This window comes from Poecile atricapillus, chromosome 6, assembly GCF_030490865.1.
Source record: "Poecile atricapillus isolate bPoeAtr1 chromosome 6, bPoeAtr1.hap1, whole genome shotgun sequence".
Taxonomy (NCBI): domain Eukaryota; kingdom Metazoa; phylum Chordata; class Aves; order Passeriformes; family Paridae; genus Poecile; species Poecile atricapillus.
Window position 1 is genome coordinate 9357402 of NC_081254.1, and position 22795 is coordinate 9380196.

General features: G+C 40.9%; 1 protein-coding gene across 17 annotated transcripts in view; it reads left to right on the forward strand.

The window, feature by feature from the left end:
- Positions 1 to 22795, forward strand: part of ANK3 (ankyrin 3) — a 291521-nt gene that overhangs the window by 182435 nt on the left and 86291 nt on the right. For 16 of the 17 annotated variants that reach the window (XM_058842005.1, XM_058842004.1, XM_058841986.1 and 13 more), the window contains exons 10-18: positions 937 to 1134; positions 2895 to 2993; positions 4654 to 4752; positions 6011 to 6109; positions 8128 to 8325; positions 8826 to 8924; positions 9641 to 9739; positions 13491 to 13688; positions 15996 to 16094. In XM_058842005.1, the coding sequence (XP_058697988.1) occupies positions 937 to 1134; positions 2895 to 2993; positions 4654 to 4752; positions 6011 to 6109; positions 8128 to 8325; positions 8826 to 8924; positions 9641 to 9739; positions 13491 to 13688; positions 15996 to 16094 (1188 nt within the window). The remainder of the gene's footprint in view (positions 1 to 936; positions 1135 to 2894; positions 2994 to 4653; positions 4753 to 6010; positions 6110 to 8127; positions 8326 to 8825; positions 8925 to 9640; positions 9740 to 13490; positions 13689 to 15995; positions 16095 to 22795) is intronic. The other variant, XM_058842001.1, reaches the window with a different exon arrangement.

Below are 22795 nucleotides of genomic sequence, written 5' to 3' on the forward strand. Positions count from 1 at the left end.
TTATAAACTATCGTGTGCTGCTAAAAGAATAGCTTCTGCACTCAAAACTAATTTTGGCATTAGAAGAATTGAAAAACCCCCACAGCTGGAAGAAGGAGCTATGCACCACTGCTAACAAATCCTCTTTGATTCTGGCATATATTTTTAATCTTTCATCATGAAATAGTGACAGTCCTTTCAATTTTTGAGAATTTTCTCTCATGGTTTTACTCTGGAAATATAATATATTTTAGCAGCTTGTTCACTATTTTAAACACTGCAAGAAACAATTCACTGGTACATGAGTCTCTCAGGTGTTTCCTGGTGGAGCTTTACCATTGCTGCTGGTAGGTCACAGCATGAAGGTTTTTTTCAGAGATTTTTAGCCCAGTTGAAACTTTTGGTGTTTTACCACTGTGGACTGGGAAGAGTGGTCTCCTGAGTTGGGTAATGTGGTGTAAGCATGTATACAAGCCAAATTGAGGAAAACACAAGTGCAGAGATGAAGGAAGGCTGTAGTGTTCACTGAGTGATTGCTCTGACCTGTGCTGTCATGCCTGGTTTATACAGGCCACATTTAGCGAGTTTAGTTCAGTTTTATAAACCAGCAAATTCCCTGTCTGGGGTGTTAAAAGTCACAAAGTGCTGTTCCTCATGTAACTCATGTAAATTGAGCAGCTTGTCTGAGCCATACTGGCAGAAAGAAGCTACATTTAGAGCATCGCTGGTGTGTTATGATGGTTTTTCAGTGTGGGGCTGCCTACAAACGCTAACAAAACAAGCTCCAGATTCTGGAGTAAGAACCTCCATCCTTACACTGAACATGTTAAGTTTATTTTGGGTGCTCTCTGGGCTTGTAAAATTCTTCATACAACAAACACTACAAGAACAACGCGGAGGAGTTTCCCTTCTCTGAGCATCCTCTAACCCATCCATGCTGGGTCTCTCTGTTGGCAGAATGGTTTGTCTCCGTTGCACATGGCAACACAAGGGGATCATCTAAACTGTGTTCAGCTCCTGATTCAGCACAATGTGCCTGTAGACGACGTCACCAATGACTACCTGACTGCGCTGCATGTTGCTGCCCACTGTGGCCACTACAAAGTCGCCAAGGTTCTCTTGGACAAGAAAGCCAACCCTAATGCCAAAGCACTGGTGAGTGAATACACAGCAGGGCGCTGTTCACAGCTAAACAGTCCTGCAAAGTTGTACTGAGACTTATTGGGAGTTATTTTCTGCCTACTGATGGCTGACAGAGAGGAGCTACTGTTATTGCCGCAGCCCAAGAACAAATGCTAGAGGTTCCAAGTCTTAATGATGTATCCTGCAATCAGAGACAACCTTTGCTTGCAGACAGTCAGCAGTGATTTATGAATTTCTAGTGTAACTAGAGCACTTTTGCCTCCTCGTAGCTTTTTATGATAATGAATAGATGAAACAGCTGCAGACATGACTGCTGTAGTTTTTGGTATGGAGAGAATCCTTGTTTTCCAAGTGTTTATACAGACAAAATAATGACGTTTAAAACTGAGGGAATTTTAATTCTCAGTGATATGAAACAATAAAAGGTAGGAATGAGTTATATAATGAGTATTTGTGACATTCTGTGTCAATGGAGTCATATGCCTTTCTACGTTAGAAACAACTTCAGCAGCAAATTACATTAGTGCAGTTAAACTGCATACAAACAGAATACATTAATGCCTTTTGTTCAAATTGCAATCGCAATCCATTCTGTTTAAAATGTCTCTTTGATTTGTCCTTCAATAACTGCTCCAAACAAATTTACATTCTGACATGAATTGGGTTGATTGGTTTCACAGCCTGATACTAACTCATTCAACTCCTGAAACGTTCTGTGAGCTCCTGAAACCCTCACAAGCCGTGTGGGATTGACTCTCTTGAAGACAGTACAGGCTCCACAAATTTTCTTCTCTCAGCCCCTGTGCTTTTTGTGTCAGATCAAACCTGTATTCAGGTGTCTTTGGGCATGCTATTATGATATATGAAACAGACCTGAGCTCACCCTGGACATTGTGCACTGCCAAAGAGAGGGGTGAGAGCTGCTACACTGGAACAGACAATGACATGGACCTCACATCATGAAAACATACAATAGTCTTTACTATATGGCAGGTAAAAAAAGACAGTTTTGACCAGATCTGAGGGACCAGCTCTGCCAGTTGTTTTCAGAATGTTCTGCAAAGGCTCTTTTGTACCGAGTAGCATCAGCATTCAGTGCTCTGATGTTACTATACTAATCATGGGCACTCTGGACAGCCTATTTTCCTGATTTACCGTTTTTCTGTGTTATCATCTCACACTAAATAAGATGATAGTTAAAATGTTCACTGCATTGCACACATCTTTTTTAAAGGAAGGGGTGAAATACTTGTAATTGCAGTAAGCTGAAAGGTAATGAGTGGGGAAAACAAACAAGTAAAAAAAATAGTAAAAAAAGTAAAAGTAGTTTAGAAGGTTAGAAATGTAAATTCCAGAGCCTGTAAAAGGTAAAGTGCTTTTTTTACCAGTAGTTCTGAAAGGCTGAAAGAAAACCAACCAAAAATAGCCACCCCAAATTCACCAAAAAGTCCAGCAGAAAACCCCAGCCAGTTAAAAGTGAATATGGTGAGCAAAAAAGAAGGGTTTGACAGTTTTGCATGAATCGAGATTTTTTTAAAAAATAAATTAATTATTGGACTAGGCAATATATTTAATAATTAAAACTGGATATTGAAATAGATCTTTAGCTTCTTATAAATTTTTACTTTCTATTACATGTAAAATGTAGTAATGTCAAAATAAATTTGGGAGTTGTTCCTTTAAAATGGAAAAATCTTTTATGTGAATTCCATACTCATTTCTATTTTTGAATGGCATGAGGCATCAAAAAGTGTGTTCTTTCTCATTTCCAGAATGGTTTCACACCTCTTCACATTGCCTGCAAGAAGAACAGAATAAAAGTAATGGAACTTCTTCTAAAGCACGGTGCGTCAATTCAAGCTGTAACTGAGGTAAGAAATGGTCTTTCTATGCTTGTCTTTGCTTTTCCTACAAAATTCATTGTAACTGTATTGATTAGAATTTCAATATTTCTGAAAGATCATGGACCAATAAAGTCAATAATTATTTTCAACTAGATATTATGAAATAATAAAACTGAACAATAAAGTCAGTTACCCTAATGAGTCACAAACATCTGATATATGTTGGGATTACAGTGAGAATAACAAGTGAAATGTAACAAAAAAAACTTTCTAAAATCTACCATTTCTGCCAATTTTTTTCCTGTAATTTAAGGCACTGAGGATGAAATTTGCTCTGTTGCAGACATAGAGGTGAAGACTATGTTTCACTCAAGTCCTGTTTAAAAGGTGGTTTAATTCAGAACTTGTTTTGGCTTTCCATGAAGAAGTTATATTCTCTCACCATCATAAGACATCACAAATCATCTAGACAGAAATCAATATGCAGTCACTTCAGTCAGCATGAGATAGTCTGCACCCAGTTCTTGGAAAAATTCTGAGATTAATTAAGTAGCTATGGGAATTTTTATCTCCATGTATGTATATTGTACCAAATTAGGAGAGGAGGAAAAATCACATATATGAATGTGTGACCACTGTGGAATGCTAGAAAATGACAGGGAATTCCATGGATTAAACAGAGTGCAATGGGAAATAATTCAGCTCCACAAAACAGAGTTTGATTTAATGTGCGTAGGGCTGTTCTAACTATTCAGATCCCTTCCTGGCTTGCTTGAGAGCGAAGAGTCTGCTCTGGCTACAGTTCATGTAGCTTCAGACTTGCACTTCAAAGTTTTTAAAATCATTTACTAAATTGCTTGAAACAGGTAAAAGAATTAACACACTCAGGAAGTTATTCTGCCTTCCTGTTCATGCTGATGTTCTGCATGAGAAAGGAAAATAAGTGTTTTCCTCACTTCTAACCTCTGGGGCTTGTGTATATCTGTGAGGAAGCTGCCTAAATCATGGGGATTTCCAGAGATCCACTGAGCTTTCTCCTTCTCTTGATAGCAAAATGCCCTTCTGAAGCCTCTGGCTGACCGTTGGTACAGCTGTGCACAAGGAGTTGTGAGGAGGCTTTAGGGTGATTCTACATGGGGAAATATTAACTACTGATTGGATTTTTAAAGCAAAATCCTTGAGGTCATGCCCTGCTGAATGACTGGTCCCTTTTTTTTTCTCTCTTCTCTCTCTCTCTCTTTCTCACCAACTGGGCTTCCATATCCTGTGTAAGGGCAGTGGTGCAGATTCATGATGGTGATCTTTTTTGCACAAGCCAAATGTTTCAGAAAGCCTTGCCTTTGTACCAGGAATGCTTCTATCTTTATGTTTTTCCTGTTCCAAGATGGTATTTAGCAATTGCCTAATCTTAATCTTGCTTAGCTATGGTTGATTTTGTTGATGAAGAACTACTGAATTCCTGGAACATTTATATGTTTGCTCATGAACCACAATCATAGGTGTTTCCAATTCTTCTCCAATTCCCTTTCATTTAAGCACATGTATATGATTTTAAGAAGATAAAACCCTTTCAGAAGAGCAAGCAGCTGGGTTTACTTGCTTTAGAAAATGTTATGTTTTCCTCATGGCATTCTAGTAAAGGCATGTGGAAGTAGGTATTTAAATTGAGCTTTGGTTTGTTTTTCAGTCGGGCCTAACTCCAATCCATGTTGCTGCCTTCATGGGACATGTAAATATTGTATCGCAGCTAATGCATCATGGAGCATCCCCCAACACTACCAATGTGGTGAGTCACAGGTTTCCTTTCAGCAGGGCAGGACCAGGGAATGAGTGATAATACCTGGGAGCAGTACTGGGATGAAGTGCATAGTTCTGCTGTCCATCATCCACCTCCACAGCACCTGTGGCTCGTCCTGGAGTCATGGGGAAGTGCAGCCTGCTGACTCCTACTTGGGAGATGCTTGGCAGGTCGAGGAAATTTCCAAAGGGGCTGACCCTAAGCAGGCCCTAATCTCTTGATTTTCTGAAGTAAAGAATGAGAACATACTGTAGCTTCTCAGACGTAACTTTTGAGATCTGTGCTTGAATGTTGAGCACTCTTTTCCCAAGACCCCAGGGGTCTGCCATTTAAGGAAAATTCAACAGATTGCAGCAGATTGTGGGGACATATTGCCTGTGTCCATCCAGCCATCCGAGTGCACTCTTCTGCTGGCTGTGTGCTGTGTGCCCCAAGGCTCCCGGGGCATGTGTAAAAACTGAACTTATTCTTAAATGGGTATTTGAAAGCTGGGTAGTGGAAGAGAAGCAGAAGCTTGTTGATCCTCTTTAACAGTTCGGCCTCCTTTTCACTTTCCTTACACAGGTGCTGCTAGAAGACAATATTTTGTTAAAGTATTCACCTAATGATTCTATTAAATTATATAAAAATACAACACCTTTTGTTAATTAGCAGGTGTTTGTACCTAAAGACATATTGATACCCAAAAATGTAGAAACCACTTTCTCTCCTGTATTGTTCTGGTTTCCTTGGATTTGTCTTTCAGTAAGTCCATGAAGCTTTAGATGAATGTACTCAGTAATGAGTTTCTTTTTCCTTCTTGTTCAATTGCCTCAGTGCTTGTCAGATAACAAATGATAGTAGAGGCATAAGGCATCACATAAGGAAAGCCAAATATATGTATGCCTGAATATACAAAATTTGAAATACATTTTTTTACTAAATTCAGCTCTATTTAAAAATACATAATTTTAACATTGCTAATATAATACTAGTAATATAAAAATTGCAGTGTCTCTTTTCAGCAAAAAATAATGACAATGGCACTACTGAGTTGGGAAATTGACCCTGCAATAAATTGCTTTGCAGCACACAGTGACAGGTCAAATATTGATTTAATCTTACATCTTACAGACAATTACAGCAGAGTTTTCTAGTGATCATTCTGAGCTGGGTAGCCGGTATTTCTGTGTTTATGAAACACGCTGGTGTTTGTTCTTCCTGCAGTGTGTTTTTAATTCTGTTCTGTTTTTGCTGCTGTATGCAGAGAGGAGAGACAGCACTGCACATGGCAGCCAGAGCTGGCCAGACAGAGGTCGTCCGGTACCTGGTACAAAACGGAGCCCAGGTGGAGGCAAAAGCCAAGGTGAGGAGATGGCCCAGGTGTAACAAACCTGGATGATCTGTACTGGACAAAACAAAGACTCACATCATATTGTGTGTGTCCTTCAGGACGAGGAAGAGGTGAAGCCAAGCCTTTGTGATGCCCACTCATACTTTGTTATGTACACTCTCTTTGTAGCCACAAATGATCTGTAAGAGATGAGGCAGAAGAAGTCAGGTTGATACCATCCCAATTTTTAATATAAATTATCATGTGTTTGAAGGCCTTTATTTTGAAGTGGGACTTCAGGAAGGAGAGGAATTCCTCAAATCTGTTTTTATTGCAGAACTGAAAACCCCTGGCTTCTGGTGTCTCCTGTCATGTCATGTCCCTAAAGCAAGTCTGCATGTATTCAAAAATAGTTAGACTTTTAAAGAACAGCATCTAAGGGAAGGAGGCACAGTGAGAGAGTGTAGCAGAGGTCTGGAAAGAGGGAACAGATCCTATAGAAACAATTGCAGTTGGGGAGGGTAAGGGTGGAGAAAAAATAAGTGGTCAAGAATCGTGAAAGAACATGCGAAATTATGGAAATCAAAGAGTTCCAGGAAAGGAGATGAATGGGTGCAATAAATAGCAGTCTTAATAGGTAGTCAGGAAATATTTTTTTCCACAAATGGTCATAAAATGGATATATCCTTAAAAAAATCTAACTATTTTTCATTGTGGAATTATCTGTGAATTGGGTCATGAGTAAGTTTGCTCTTAAGATTATCTGCTTATAAGGAACTCTGACTAAATATTCATAGCTGATACAGTTTATATCTGCAAAGACCCTGACAATAGAACTGATTCATGTGGTTTGTAAATCTCCAAAGACAGTCTTAAAAGTGAACAGCTCATGCTCAGAAGCAGTCATGCAAATATTTTCTGAGTAAATTCACAGAATGATTTGACTTGCGCAAACTGCCATTGCCTGTGATCAGTTTGTTGTCATAAATAACAACTAAATGCAAGCAGTAGATAATACACCAGTGCTAACATCAGTGGTGAGAGATTTGTGGGAAACAGGCACAAACTGGAATCATTTAAGAACCACCTAGTCAGAGAATTGCCCTGTAGAGGGGCAACATTTATATCCTGACATGCTCCCACCCTAAATCCAAAGATGTAAAATAACTGTAGTAAGATAGGCATAGGCAGAAATCTCCCTTGAAGAGAACAGCCCAGAACTACAGGACATGGGGTAGAAGTGCTCGAAAGGTAGGAAATTCAGCAGGGGAAAATGGGGAGAGAAAGATTCTTGGCCACACAGTTGTGATAGTGTGCTTAATACAAAGATTGTACAACAGAGAAGGGGGAGGACAAAAATACAAAACCAAATAATGAAGAGGTGAGAAATTATCTCTTAAATGCTCAGAACAACAACAAGGTCACAACACCTTAATATTTTCAGTGAAGGAAAAGAAATGAACCATGAGATTCATGACAGAGAAACACCTATACTTAAAACTATTCAGATTATTGTCTTCTGAATGAGAAGTAGAAAGTGACAATTAATTTCTACACCATGCTCTGTCATCAGTTACATCTATGGAAAAGTTAACTGTAAAATACCAAAAAATCATTCACCAGTTAAAAAAGCACAAGAATTACGATACTTTATGCAAGTTTCCAAGCAGTAATTGATGGAACTATTATATATTGCTGTGAAACATAAAAGAGATCAAGATGTGAGGTTCAGAATTACATACTGTCTTTGTTTTAAGAAAGGTATGCAAAGCAAATTGAGGCAAATCTGGATAAGGAAGAACTTGATGAATATATTAGCTTTTATGGATTATGTCACTGTCTGGAATATTTTGTGATGCACTAACAAAGTGCAAGGTGTCTTTATGATATACACAGAAAAAGCCAGTGTGCAACATTCACTAGCTAAGACCTCAGTAGAATTAACGCTCATCTGCAATTTTGAAAAGTGACAGAATGTGGGCAAATATTTTGTGTCCCAGTGAGAGGCACAGTTTTCTCATACAGGCCCGTGTTGTTCCCACTGTGTTTAGGATGACCAAACGCCGCTGCACATTTCTGCCCGCCTGGGAAAAGCAGACATTGTGCAGCAGCTGCTGCAGCAGGGAGCATCTCCCAATGCAGCCACCACGTCAGGCTACACACCTCTGCACCTTTCTGCTCGGGAAGGGCATGAAGATGTAGCTTCTGTTCTTTTGGATCATGGTGCATCTCTGTCTATCATCACCAAGGTAAGCAAGCTGCAGGAATGGCAGCTGGAATCGTAAAACATGCCTGTAGCAAGGGCTGCTTGTGAATTAAATACTGTAAGAGTCATACATGTGTACAGTGTATTACATTATTATTACATTTTATTAAAAAGGTACAAAGCTTCATGCTTGTACCTCAGGACCTGATATATAACACATCCCAGTGATCAGACATGCATTTTCTTGGAATGGAAGGAATGCAGCACAGAAATTCCAGGTGGGTGTTGATAGGCTTGCCCTTGGGACTTTGGTAGTGTGAAGAAAGGAACCAACTCTTCCCTTGTTTAATGTAGATAGTGCTCTGCCTTGCAAGGGAAGGGCCTCCAGACCCCACAGTGCAGCTGGAAATCTGCAGACTTGCTGCCCGTACTCAGGACTATATAATGGGGTGGGTGGAAGCAACTGCATCCTTGCAGGTCAGAGACAAACCTTGCCCTGAGAAAGAATGCCCAGGGCTGCTATATTACTACTTTCTCTTACAGAAAGGATTTACTCCACTACATGTGGCTGCAAAGTACGGGAAAATTGAGGTAGCCAACCTCCTGCTTCAGAAGAATGCATCTCCTGATGCTTCTGGAAAGGTAGGACAGAAGAAGCCACTGTCACTTGCACAGCAAGTATCTCAAACCAGATAATATTTTACTAATGTCCTCTTACCTACTTACCATCACACTAGTATCCACAGCCTGGATTTAGCTGGAATTGGTTTAATGTGGTATTCCAGTCCCTGCAAACTCAACAAAGTGACTTTTATTGTCATTAATTGACAGCAAAGTGATGTGCTCTGTGCTCACAAGCAGGGGAATGGAGACAAACCATTCCCCTGTGTTCCTACCCAGACTATTTACAGTCCTTATCAGAGTATTTGGGTAGCTGGCTCTGCTTCCCCAGGTCTCATGACAGGATGGGGGGGGTGGGGGATGGTAAAGGCCAATGGGACCTCAAGCTTTTTAAACGAACCCAGCTTGGATTTTTACAGATCCAAGGGGCAGTTTATTTATCCACTGCAGTAAAAGGAAAACATTGCCAAGGGTGAGACCTCCTTACCCTGGGGGCAGCACAGATATATGCTTCTCAGTTCATCTTCCCTGGGAAAAGTGAATGGGCTTTCACAGCTTGGGAAGGATTTCCAAATTTGTTTTATTTTTTTGATTCTAAAAGTTCCCAGAGACTCTGGATACATACATGAATGAGTAAAAAAAGTGTTTTTTCACCTCATCTACTGGAATTTTCCGAATTCCTGAGTTTCCCCTGGAGAGTCTGTAACAGCACTTGTTTGTTCTGCATGTGTTTTTAGAGCGGTTTAACACCACTGCATGTAGCTGCACACTACGATAATCAAAAAGTGGCCCTCCTCCTGTTGGACCAGGGAGCTTCACCTCATGCCTCTGCCAAGGTACAAGTACTGGCCACTCTGGGGGAACAATACCCAGGCTTTTTATGTTGCTTTATTCCCTATCTACCCCTCTTCTTTCGAGGCAGTGTATGTTTGAAGTTACAGGAGGCTCAGTGATCTGGTTTGTTAATGTCTCACATCCATGTAACGCTGCTAGAATAATCCTGCAGGTGAATAAAATAGCAATTAAAAAAAGCAAAAAAAAGATGCAGAAACACTTTAAATCACCAATTTGTCTCAAAAAATACTGAGCCTTGCTGTCATTTGCCCAGCCTCTTCAGCAACTTCTCCAAGCTAGCTGTCTTTGCATCATTGTATCTTAAGATTTGTGCAGGGCAAGCTTGGGGTTAACACCCAGCTATACAGGTTAAATATATATAACCTGTATATATATATATATATAACAGCTATACTTGTGTTAGTGCCACAGGGTGGCATTGAGGCAAGATAAGTTTCTCAGCACAATATATGTAATTATTCAGGTGCTTCGCAATACTTCTACCTCAGCTTAAATGGACTGGCAAGAAATAAAACTAGTCACAGCCCTGCTTTGACTGTAATTTACTGTAGGCAAGACCATACCTACTGTAAGGTTTCAGAGGATATGGAAGAAAAAATATGTAAATTATCCTGGTAGTGCATAGAACAAAGAGAATTTAGAGAAGCTTAAACTGTCTCTTTTGTGGATCCCTGTTTTAAGTATGGGATGGATAAATACTGTAATCTATCAATGTATAATTGATATTTGAACAGGAACATTAGGTAAAGCAGGATGAAAACATAAGTAGGTTAAAGCAAATTAAGTGCAGTGTAAATACCTCATTTGAAACAACGCAGATAATTTCCTTAAATCACTGCAAAAAACCCCAAACCTGTGGAGAAAGGAAAGCAAGTGGAAAAGCCAGTATTGTAGTTAAATGGGCAGCACTCCTTGATTGCCTTCCTCTTACACATGGCTGAGTGCATAGTGCTGGAGGCCTTCTGCATGGCTGAAAGAGAGGATGGGGTATGCCATGCATAGTAGATCCCAGAGTTTGTAGTGCAAAGAGGGGGAGGTTAAATGGACATGGATTGCCAGCAGCAATGGTGCAGTTTAAAATCAATACTGTCGATAGTGGCAATCTGCCAGACCAGTGCCCCAGGGGGGCAACTGGAGTGATCTCTGATCTTTCACTACCGAAGCACAGCACTCTCAAGTGCCACTGGGGAGAAGAAAGGGCTTCTGAAGAGGATGAGAAAGCACTGACCCAGTTTTCACTGAAAGAAGCTGCTGGTGGGAGCTGTGTATCCTGTAGGGGCAGAGATTGCAGCAGCCCCTGCCAAGGGCTTGGGAAGTCCAAACCAAGGTGGAAGCCCTATAGACTGTGGTACAGCATTGCACAAACTCATGTGTCAGGTCACCTTAGCTTCCCCATCTGTAACAGAACAGTTCTGCAGCTGCTACTTCAGGCCTCCAAGTGCCAGCTGTAAGTGTGCCTAAAAGAAAGCATTTGTTAGTGTTCTGCAGCAAGTGAGCCACAGCAGCAGCAAGCAGAGCGTCAATACTAAATAAAATTGAACATAACACGTTTGTTGCTTCGGGCACCCACTGTGCACTCATCTGAAAGATGATGTTGGTAACAGCAGATGATTTCCTGTACTTTTTGTAAACGTAGTCCAGTAAATAAATGTAATGTCGTATCTCATCACTGGCTCCACAGTTAGTTTCATCAGTAGTTGCCTTTCCTGTGACACCAGTCTTTAACACTGATCTTAAGAGTGACTCATTAGCCAAGCCCAGCCAAATTTGACTTGAAGAGTGATAAGTGACAGGGTATGGGAAATGGGCGTGTCAGAGTACGGTGCTGTGGTACAGTTATTCTGCTGAACCATTCTTCTCTTTCATAGGCAAAAATTGTGCCTACTTTCACATGCAGTTTATCCATAATTTGAATTTGGCATCCACTTTACAGTGCCTTTCTTCTTCCCCACTCCATCCCCAAAGCCTTAGTTTTCCTCTGTCCTTTCATCTTTAACCATTTCCCCTTTTTCTGCTCTTTTCCCTGGCAACCAGAATAACCCAATACCCTTCCTTCTAAACTTCTCTGTTCCTTTCTCCATCTATGCATAGTGACAGAGTGCTGGCCTTATGAGAAGATGCAGATTGAGACTGAGTTGAATTTCAGCTTTTATTTTTCAGCTCTATTTTTGCATTCTCTTGGCAACCTGCTGCTGTCTGTTCTCATGAAAGCAATATATGCCGATTTCTTGGGAAAAGGCTTGGAAACTGCATTTGTTATTTTATATAATGTAATATGAGCTCAATTGAAAGGAGTTATGTTTTAGTAGATATGTAGGATTTAGCATGTAGGATTTAGCATGTAGTATTTAGGATTTATTTGGTGCTCATGTGGAAGTGGTTGTTTTACATGGCAGTACCATGCTGAAAGTCTAAGGGAGAGGATTATGTTTGTTTTTCCTGAAGCACTTTATCTTCAAAGTGAAAATTCAGGGGCCATGTGCTTCCTTTATTGATTGTGGCACTGTGTTTCCTGAGTGCCATTTTCAGAGACCTTAGTATCCAAGATCTGAACTGAATCTGAATTGAATTTAGAAGGTTACAGAATCTTTCCCACATGAAACTAGTGCTGTGCATCTCTTGCTGCCAGGTTCCTATTAAAGCTCTCTGGTAATCATTTGTGAGCCCCCATGTGTTTATTTCTTCCTTATACCTGCACTGCTCTGCATCTCTTGTGACCTCCCTTCCTTTTTAGACCAGACCTGCTGCCCTGTTGGTGCAGGGAGGAGCCCAGGCAGGCGAATGCTTTGTGCCTTTAGGTAGATTTTATTTGGCTTGGTAATCTGAGATGCAAAGGGTACTTATGATACCATAACAAAACACAAAATGGTTTATCCCCCGACCTTGTCCCTTAGTCACATGCAAATGTGTGCACATTTGTCATTTGCTTGAAAATGAGAGCTAATACATTTCTGAAAGACAGGAAGTTCTTGACTAAACAGTCATTGTAATCTGTACCAAAAACTTGTTACACCTCCATCAGAGTTTTGGTATTTGTGTGCTGATCAGTTACTCCTTATATCCATTTATCTATTTTCTACCTATCTGTCTTTTTTAGAGTTACAAAATTGTATCGTGCAATAGATACTGCATTTTCATTTTTAGTAGTGGGCTCCCTGAGTACAAATATTGGAAGGAATAAAAAGATACAGAATGCATTACTCTAAAGTTATATGCTTCAGTTTTCCCTTGATCTGAAAAAAAACAGATTGTCAGTAAGGTTTAGGGTAAATGCTGCAAGAAAGACCATATTTAATGTACTTATACTGCACTTTCATTCACACTGGGAAATGGGAAAAAAACCCCAAACAATGGCAGCTGTTCTGAGTTATGAATACACATCCTGCTCTTCTTTTTGTTAAAGATTTCATGTACATTTAAGTAAAAGGAGCAAATGTATGAAACAAAACTCAGACTCCTATTTCTATAGATTGTCCTTTCGTGAAAAGAATTTTTTTTCCCAGGTTTGAAAATTTACTTCAGAATCCTCCTCTTTGTAGCAATACTTTCAAAAAAAAGATTGCATGAAGGTCAGATACATTGGTTCGTACAGCTTGTTAACGTTGTATTTGCCTGTGTTTGACAGAATTTTTAGAGCTAATGGCATAATGATTCAGAGTTGGGTAGGTAGAGAAAAGTGATTTATCACCTTGTTCGATGAGCAGCTCGCAGTGAAGTGCTTTCTGTTGGCAGAACGGGTACACGCCCCTGCACATAGCTGCCAAGAAGAACCAGATGGACATAGCAACCACACTGCTGGAATATGGTGCTGATGCCAACGCAGTCACCAGGCAGGGCATCGCCCCTGTCCACCTCGCCTCCCAGGATGGCCACGTGGACATGGTGTCACTGCTGCTCTCTAGAAATGCTAATGTCAACCTCAGCAACAAGGTGAGTGTTCCCCCTGCCTGGGCCTAAGGCTGTGTAAAAATGTGATGAGAAGGAGAGGGGCTGGCAATTAAATTTTGCTGCTGGGATAGTGCACATGCTGAAAGCCGCTGCAGGTGTCTTAACACGCATCATCATCTCTCCTAGCAAAGAGCACCATGCCATGTCACACTGAATGAACTGTGTTTTGTAGTGCCCAAGGTTTGGTGATAACACATGCTGCACTGAAATTTATTAATCCAGTATTAATTTATACTAGTCCGCCAAAACATGGCCAGAGAGAAGATATCTTCTTCCCCACAGGGGCTACTGGGGCTGGCACCTGTCATTTATCAGCCTTGAGGAATATGCCTGCCCATTTTTCAGTTGTTACACGTGTTATTGTAACATTTGCTGTACTTTTTTGCATTTTTTGTATTTGTAACATTTTTTTCCACTGTAATATTTTATGACAAGAAATGTACCAGCAAATGATGACAAATATGAGGATCTAATGGCAACAGCTGACTTGTTCAGGGATGGTGACTTTTTAAATAGGATAATAAGAGCAACTTTGTCTCAGATTTTGTTCTTTAATATAAGTGATTCTTCCTCCCCAGGGTATGTTCCTTAGCCCACAGTGGCTTTTGGTGTAATTTCTCCTGATGGTAGGAAAGGTGATATATTTTAGTTTGTATGTGAATTCATAGGCTGTTAAGTCTGCTCTATAGTAATGTTTCTAGCAAATGTGCAGCCTTAATTCTTTAAATGCACAACTAGACATTGTTATCTGACATTGTCAAGTGCAGTTTCAGTATGGACTTGTGTGGCTAGACTAGAGAGGCAATAGAATTTTTTTTCATGGAAAATATTTCTTATTCTCAGCAGGTAGGAAGAGTCAGTGGGTGTTCCTGCACAGGGCTGCTGTGTTTTCCTACTTCTAGCTTTCTAAATTGATTATTTGCAGGGCCTCCTTCAGAAAGCTTCTCTTGCAGATGTGGATTTTTTTTTTTTTTCCCCCACAAGTCTCAATCATGTATGGGCTTATGCAGCACAGGATATATCCCCACAGGAAAATTTGCCTTGTACATGTTCTGCATCCATTGGCTATCCCATTTTGCTGCTGAGACTAATACAGGGGGCATGATTGAAGTGCTTGGCACATTGATTCAGTGCTACCAAACGTTAATTACCTGCAGCATCCTTAAATCTGTTCAGTTGTAATTTCCAGTTTCTCATTGTGCTGATGACACCACCTTTGGGGAGTAATTGCCCTCCATACACTCTCAGGAATGCACATTTCCTCAAAGCACAGCACCTCCATATTCAAAACCACATGTTTAAAGCCCACTGATTTCTGAGTTTTACAGTTTTGCAGTGGAGCAGAAAAGAGCATTTATTTCCTCAGGACCCACAGAATGATTGGAGCTGCATACTCAGAACCCCCATACTGAGCACTTAATTAAACATGTTTAGAAGGTTTGGCCATTAATATCCAGGCTCCGACAGGTAATTAATAATTGGTTACTGTTACATGTTTGAGTCAGGTGACCCACCTAAGCTGTATTGTCTTCAGAATTACATCTTGGAGTTAAATGTGGTGGGACGCTCTCAAAATAACTGCCCTTTGTAGGGAGTGCACTGTGGATGTGGATTTGGGTTCAAGGGTAGGAAACTTTAGTGAATGTTCCTGCCTGATGTGACAACTGCTACCACTTGCTCTTCTGTCCTTGGTGCTAAGGGCAGTAGGAGCAGGAGAGAAAATTAACCATCATTTGCAAGTAAAGAGTAATTTTTCTTATTCCTAAAAACATATTCTCAGCAGATTCTCTCTCCTTCCCCTTTTATCTTCTAGCCCTTTTATGTGGCAGAAAGTTCCATCATTTTTTTAGGTTTTAAGGATATTTAGATTTTGAGTTTTAAATAAGAAAAATTACTATAAGTACACATTTTCTAAGTGAATGTAAGACTTGCAGAATTGTAAAGAATTATTTGATATTGCTTTTAATGTCTGATTCATTATAAGGAAGTAAATTAGGAGGTAAAAAAATGCTATGTGACTTTAAGTGCTCTAATTAGCTATCCCATATGTAACATATTTTCCCATGGAAAAATGTTCCTTGTCTTAGAGAAACATCATTTTCCTGGCTTTTGAATTGTACTTTCCTGCAGATCAAGAGTGTGATTGCAAAGCAGCTTACATAGTGAAAATGGAATGTGTAACTTCTTTCAGTTCAGTCAGATGTTTCGAGTCTTCCTGTTACCTGAATTTGCATTTCAGTACTCATGTACTTCCTCTGAAGATTGTTGCTTGTTTTTTCTGATTTACAGAGTGGACTGACGCCCCTCCACCTGGCTGCCCAAGAAGATAGGGTCAATGTAGCAGAGGTTCTGGTTAACCAGGGAGCTGCTGTTGATGCACAGACAAAGGTACAAACACCAGTGTCACATGAAATGTTCTTTCAGGGAGGCATGAGCCTCTAGACAGGAGAAGGAATTGATTTCAGGGTGAAATTGCAGCAGAGAAACATTTCTTGTGATAAATTATTGCCGAATATATTCTGAAAACTGAAGATACATAAACTTGGGTGTTTAATGTTAAGCTCAGCCTTTGAGCAGTGAGCTTATTTCTCACCAAATACTTAGATCAATATAGGTTTAGATTGTATCCTATTATTGTGCTTCACTGAAGGTAAGTGGGATTGATCTAGTTTTTGAGTAAGAAAACTCTTATCTAATATGAAATACATATATAAAATAGTGGTCCATTTCAAATTTACTTGACTAAAAATAGTTTTGCCTAAATATTTGGAGATATAAGAGACCTGGATATTCAAGGTGCTTGGGGGTGGGGTTTGAGACCCCCAGTTATGACACCTCCCACTTTACAGTATTGCTTTTTATGATCCATGTCCTGAAGCAAAGACCCTTTGCAGAAATGGTTTTAAGCACCCTAATGGTGTACAGTGCTCAGAATTTAGTGATAATGTTCTCAGTGTTGATTACACTTACATTCCTCAAGTATTGTCTAGATCTTGAAGGCATTCCTTTAGCTGGGCAAGAAATGGGTTGAGATCAAATGCTTTGACTGTAGCAGATCAAATCAGCTAAATAAACCATGTCTCACCATCTGACCTGCACTCTTTTGCAGAGTAGTAGCTTTCACTGCTCTCTGCTAGGTGTATGCCATGAGTTAGGCACTCTGCTTGCATCCCAGGAATGTCCAGGTGCGTCAGACTGTCCAGCAATATTATCATATTACACTGACATCTCAGAAAGGGCTGAGTCCATCATCATGTCTGTCTGCAGCTCAGCTGATTATAATCTGTGGCAGAAGGAAAAGTCATTGTTATCTGATTTCTCTACAATGTAATTCCAATTGTACCTGCTACTGATTTCAATAACATTATCCTGACATAAACCTGAAATACTTTTGCTAAAATCACAGGAGCTTTTCCCAGTTTATACTTTGGTAGCATATCCTCAGCCTGTATTTTAAAGATGAACCAGTCAGGGTCCTTATTTGCCAGACCACCCAGTAGCAGATGAGATCTGTCCTGGTTCATTCTTTGCACAATTTCCTCACATGAATGTGGCTGTCTCCCTAGAGATAGTTTCTGCCTGGTTTTGGTTTCGGTAGCAGGACATTGCAGAACCTGTTCTTTTAACTTGGTCAGAGCTGAATGGCCTCCCAAGCCATACAACTTGTCTGAGTGTTTGCCTTTGCGCCTCTGTGCAGTGACTTCTCTGTCCCACAAATAGCAAGCAGTCTAAGGAGACATTTATATTGACAGGTGCAGGCAGACACACGTGTTTGCTTTGCTGGCTCTCTAGTGTCCAAATAGGACCCCGTTCTGGGCTGCCGTGGCCTTTTAGTCACATTAGGGTGGTGGAAACATCTGAAGTACTGTCACAGCTGAGAGGCAGGCAGGACATGTCTGCTGGCTCCCAGGGACAGCCTGGTGCAGCTGCAAGAGCTCTGTACTCAGCTTCAGGCCTGGCAATGTGGTGGAGCAGGCAAGTAGATCAAGTAGATCTCTGTAGAGACACATGGAAAAGGGGCTTCAGTCTGTCATTCAGGGGCTTCCTCTCTGTGGAGCTGAATTTCTAAATTGTGTCTCTGAAAATTAACCTAGTCATTAGGTAAAATGGGGGGGAAATATAGTCATATTTGACTGTGTGCAGCATGAATCCTGTCATCAGTAATAGTCATATAATTTTAAAGAAGACAGAAGTAAATCCCTTGTCATTCATCCTCAGTCCTTCTCAGTTATATGTGTAACTAATGTGAATAAAGAATAGTTTCCCAGTACACTCTTGTTTCTGTAGGACTGCCCATTAATTGTTAGGAAGTGGCTCAGGGACTCAAAAGTCAGGTGAAGTCATGTTGTATTTAAGCAGGACTACTTTGGGGTGTAAGAAGTTACCTGTCTGGGGAAATTCTCCATCCTGTAGGCTTCTGTGGAGAAGAATACCCACAACAGCTTGTCCTCCTGTCCACCCTCCTAGTTAGTTCTCTATGCTGTAGGGCACTTTCTGCTCCTTGGGAAGAGAGCACTCACATGCCTTGCAGGATTCTATTAGAGTGGAATAAGCTGAGGCTTATGCACTGGCATGAGCCTGGTGCTTTTCCACTGGCTTCTGCAGGGTCCCATCTGCTCAGTTTGTGCAGCAGTGAGCTCTCCAGGCTCCACAGTGTCAGCCACATGGAGGCTGTCTGCCAGATATCCGCTCGCTGCCGCCTGTGATATAAGAAAAGTGCCAATGCAGTACCGGGTGTTTTAGCAGGGAATAGTTTCTGGACAAGGAAAGAGCTGAAAAGCCTGAATTTCTACAATGGAGGAAAAATGTTATGCTATAAGAACAGCCATACTTTGACCTCATGTTCTATACAGGTGAAGGTTAGATGATTGGCTTGTAAAATAGTAGCTCTGCAGTTATAAGCTTTCCCATTTAGATGGATTAGCTGTACATTCTGCCTCTGAAACCAAAGGCATTGGGGGACAAGATAAGCAACAGCTGAGTTGGCTTTGGAGGCACTGTTGCTATGCTTGCATGTTTGCACGATCCTGTCCAGCATGTCCAGTTCGGATTCATTCCTTTGGCCATCCGTGCCTTAAAAGTCAGTGAAGCAGTATAGTTCAGACTGACATTATATTGGGGATCTGTGTACCAGCATTGTCACCACTAACCTTGTTTCCTTCCCTCCATTCACATCCATGTGCTTTTCTTACCTCAGTTTATGGGGCGTTGATGACTGTTCAGTAGCACTTCTTTTTTGTCAGTTTTATTTCTTTATTTTCCCTCCTTATCATATTTGTCATTTACCCAGGATAAGCAAGCATAGGTTATGTCACTCCAGCACAGTACCTGTCAATAGGGGGAGAACACTCCATATCATTTAACTTAATATCACTAGGTCATTGAACTCTTGAGTAGGGACCAATGAACTATCATCTTCCTTGTCTGGTACATGTTCTTTAGTCATCATTTATATATAACTTACCCTCCCTGTGAAAACATCTAGAGTCTGCAATTCTGACACATGGGAGTTCTGACCCTGCTCATGCTCTGAGGGCTGCACACACTCTGGGGAGTTTTCAGGAGGTTAAAGGAGAAGATGGGGCAGAAATGCATTTTGCATCTTGGAGCTGTAGCAGGGAAGAAAAAAAATCCAGATTGCAGAAAATCACTTCTACAGGGGATTAATTGATATGATTAGGATCAGTTCGGGCTATATAACTTCTGAGCATTTTCAAAATTGTTCTCAGAAGTGAACAGTTGCATCTGTGGGTCTCTCTTGGAGTAGTTTCCCTCCCAAGAATTTTTTTTCCTGACCTTTGTAGTAGAAAAAGACATGAAAGGAAGAATAGCTGCTGGTTACAAAGTCCATTTATTAATCATGTTTTGGGATCCTTCTGGTTTTGCTGCATTAATTAACTAAATAGCCTCTAATCCCAGAGCTGCAGGAGTCTAAATGAATGCTGAAGTGTAAACAATGCTGGTGTAGCAGGCCAGATCTAGTGCCTGAGAGGCCATAAGGCTGCTCGTTTCACTTGAAAATGAGATTTTGTTATATGGTTTAAACTCAGCCACATTAGAAAATACACTTCAGGTGGTAAAGTTTGAGCTGCTTCAAAACCCTTGACATTTATAAAGCTTTAATAATTGAATTTGGTGTTAACAGAAGGCATGTTAGTGTCCTGCAGCAAAGGCAGCAGCTCCTGTTTATTCTGACATTGCATTTATTTGCCTGAATTTAGGTATGCTAAAGAGTTTTTGGTGCTGAGAATGTGCTATGCCATATCATGCTTAACACAAGGCATGCTCTTCCATTCACAATAATATTGGGAGTTGAAAATCAGTCTGAAGCCATGGCTGCAAGCATATATCCCGTCTCTGGTGGTCATGCTGAGTGTGAAAAGCTGTCCTGGTACATGGGATGTTGCTTTTGTTTCAGGGCTTTTGTGCTGGTAGTTGGCACGAGTAGATATTGTTTCATGGCTCAGCAGGTCTCCACATGTCATTTTTCCCTGTTTATCCTGTTGGATAGTGTAGTGGTAGGATACAGCAATATTGTGATGGACTGGCAAAGGAAGACTGAGAGAAAAGTGCTGGTTCAGTCAAGGATGAAAAGCATGGTTTGGAGCTTTTATTTCAGTGCAGGTTTCTTAGTCAAATAGTCACTACATTGCTCTTGGTGTTGGGCTTCCACTGGGGGAATTGATGGTCTCTCAGTCCCTGGCTGATGACTGTCTGTAAAACAAAGACAGTATTAGACTGTCTTCCGTTTCTAAAATTGTAATTTTGGTAGGAAATAATGGTGGCTGAGAGGTCATGATGTTCTTTTGCAGGTTGAGCTGGGATTTTTATTTCAGATTTAGTCAGATCTACCTGCTTTGTTCTGACAGGAGCCCCATAGCAGCCTGAGTTCATAAAAGCAATCCAGCTTTTCCATTGGAATATCTAATTTTCAGATGCAGGAAGAGATAAGAAGGAGGCAGGGAGGGAGGGAAGTGCTGTTGAGAAAAACCACTTTCAAATACAGGTGTCTTCAGTATATCTTCACGGTGCATTATCTGTCTCTCCTTGGCTCTTTGTACATGCTCAGTTGTTATCAAGATGTTTCTGTGGAAAATTCCAGCCTAATAATGTGCAATAATGAACCTTTACAAGGTACTGCAACGTGTTAGGTCCTGATTCAGCAAAGCAGGGAAGTGTCTGTGTGTGTACACCTAGGTTTGCCTGTTTCGTTCAGTCAGGCCTTTGTGATCTTTGGATCTAAAGCAATTTCTAGCCCTATAAACAATAATAATGTAGCTTCATTGTCTGACATTTACAGCAGAAAACCAAAAAATTACCAGCTTGAGAGTCAGCATGACTAGAAAGATGCAGTAATTCAAGCTTTTATAATTTATGGTTATTGCCAGTGGAGGATATTAAAGTAATTCCCTGACATGATGTAAAAGACTTGTGATAATTCCCCTCAAAAGTAAAAATTGAAGGGCAAGAGAATAAGGGATTCTTTATATGTTCCATTAGAAATTAAAAGTTCAGTATTTCTGGTTTTCTGTTTTCTTGGCACTTAGTCTTTTAGCTTTTGATAAACCCTTCCCAGCTGCTAACTCCCCTGTTGCTGCTCATTCTTTAAAACAGCCAGAAGGTGATGTCTGTTAGAGCTGTGTTAAACAAAAGCCCTGGTTTTCTTGGAAGTAACTTCTTCAATATTAGTCTGCCTCCTAAATCCCTTAGTGCTTTGCCACTGATTAGAACTAAGCCTGAACTGCTGTGCAGAAATTTATATAATTGTGAGCTGTGGGGGGAGGGGGGAGTTGTTGTTTTTATTTTGGTTTGGGTTTTTTTTGGTTGGTTTTGGTGGGGTTTTGGGGGGGGGGGGGGTGTTTGTTTGTGTGTGTCTAGGTTAATTATTAATATATTTTGAAGCAAAGTATTTTAGCCTCCTGGGCACCTTTATATAGAGAATGAAAGTAGCAAGCTCAAGTAGCCTTGAGAATTGTTACTTTTATTGTTAATTTAATTGTGTAATTGCAGAATCTGCCAGTTGGAGTGTTTCAGAAAGTCAGTAGAATACCTTGGTTTACGTGGGGATCTTGGGATGCAATTGTTGCATCTTCCTGAGTTAGAAGGAGTTGAACACAGGAATCTGGGCTCAAACTGAGAAGTTAAAGATACCCTCCCCAGGTTTCAGGCACTGAAAGGGCATTTTGCTAACTAGTTTTACTTTGACCCATGTGCCTTCACTCCCAGTGCTGCTGGCTGTGAACATGAAGATGTCCAGCGGTGTGTGTGAGGGCCAGTGTGCCCAGCCAGCTCTGTCACACCGTGTCACATCTCTGTCCCTCTGCTGTCAGTGACTGGGTGCTGCCTCACCAAACAGAGCCTGACATGAGATGACCACAGGCTACAGCAAACTTCAAAGAGAGCTCCCAGGACCCTCCAAGAACCTCAGGCAGGAGACTGGTGTTTTGCCACCAGGCCAAGCAGGTGCCCACACGGCTGCTGGGGACACGTGCGGTGCCTGTGGCAGGAGGTGCCTCCCAGTGCACACCCTCCAGCTGCCACACACAGCCAGGCCAGCAGCACCAGAGCTTCAGAGGAAGCCTGCTTCAGATTCAGCTGAACTGTGTGTGACCCTGGAAATATCATGATTTCCACCATTAATTGGGAGGAGAAGAAAGAGGAAAAACTTTCATTTAGTCTGTAATTTAAACAGCAGACTGGTCAGGAATGACAAAGTCAATAATTGCTCCTCCAGCCATTTTTGAAGGTACCACGTGCAAGTCTCTCTGTATACTGTTTCTAGAAGAAAATTGTCACTGCACTGCAGTAAATATGGGGGGTTTGATAGCTCCTTTTTCAGTATTCATTGTTACAGGCTGGAGAGGAGCCTTTACAGATCACTTCAAAGGGAAAGCTGAGATCAGCTGGTTTTGGCTCTCTTATATGCTCCAGATTTTTATGTTTTACGGTTATTAGTAGGGGGTTCTCAGCAGGTGGTCCTTGACTTTAGATTTCATCTCTCCAGTTTGTTTTATGCTGATTATTTTTATTTTTTTTACCCTGATGGTCATGTTAAGAGGCCTGTATTTTGAAGGGGGAGAAAGGAATGA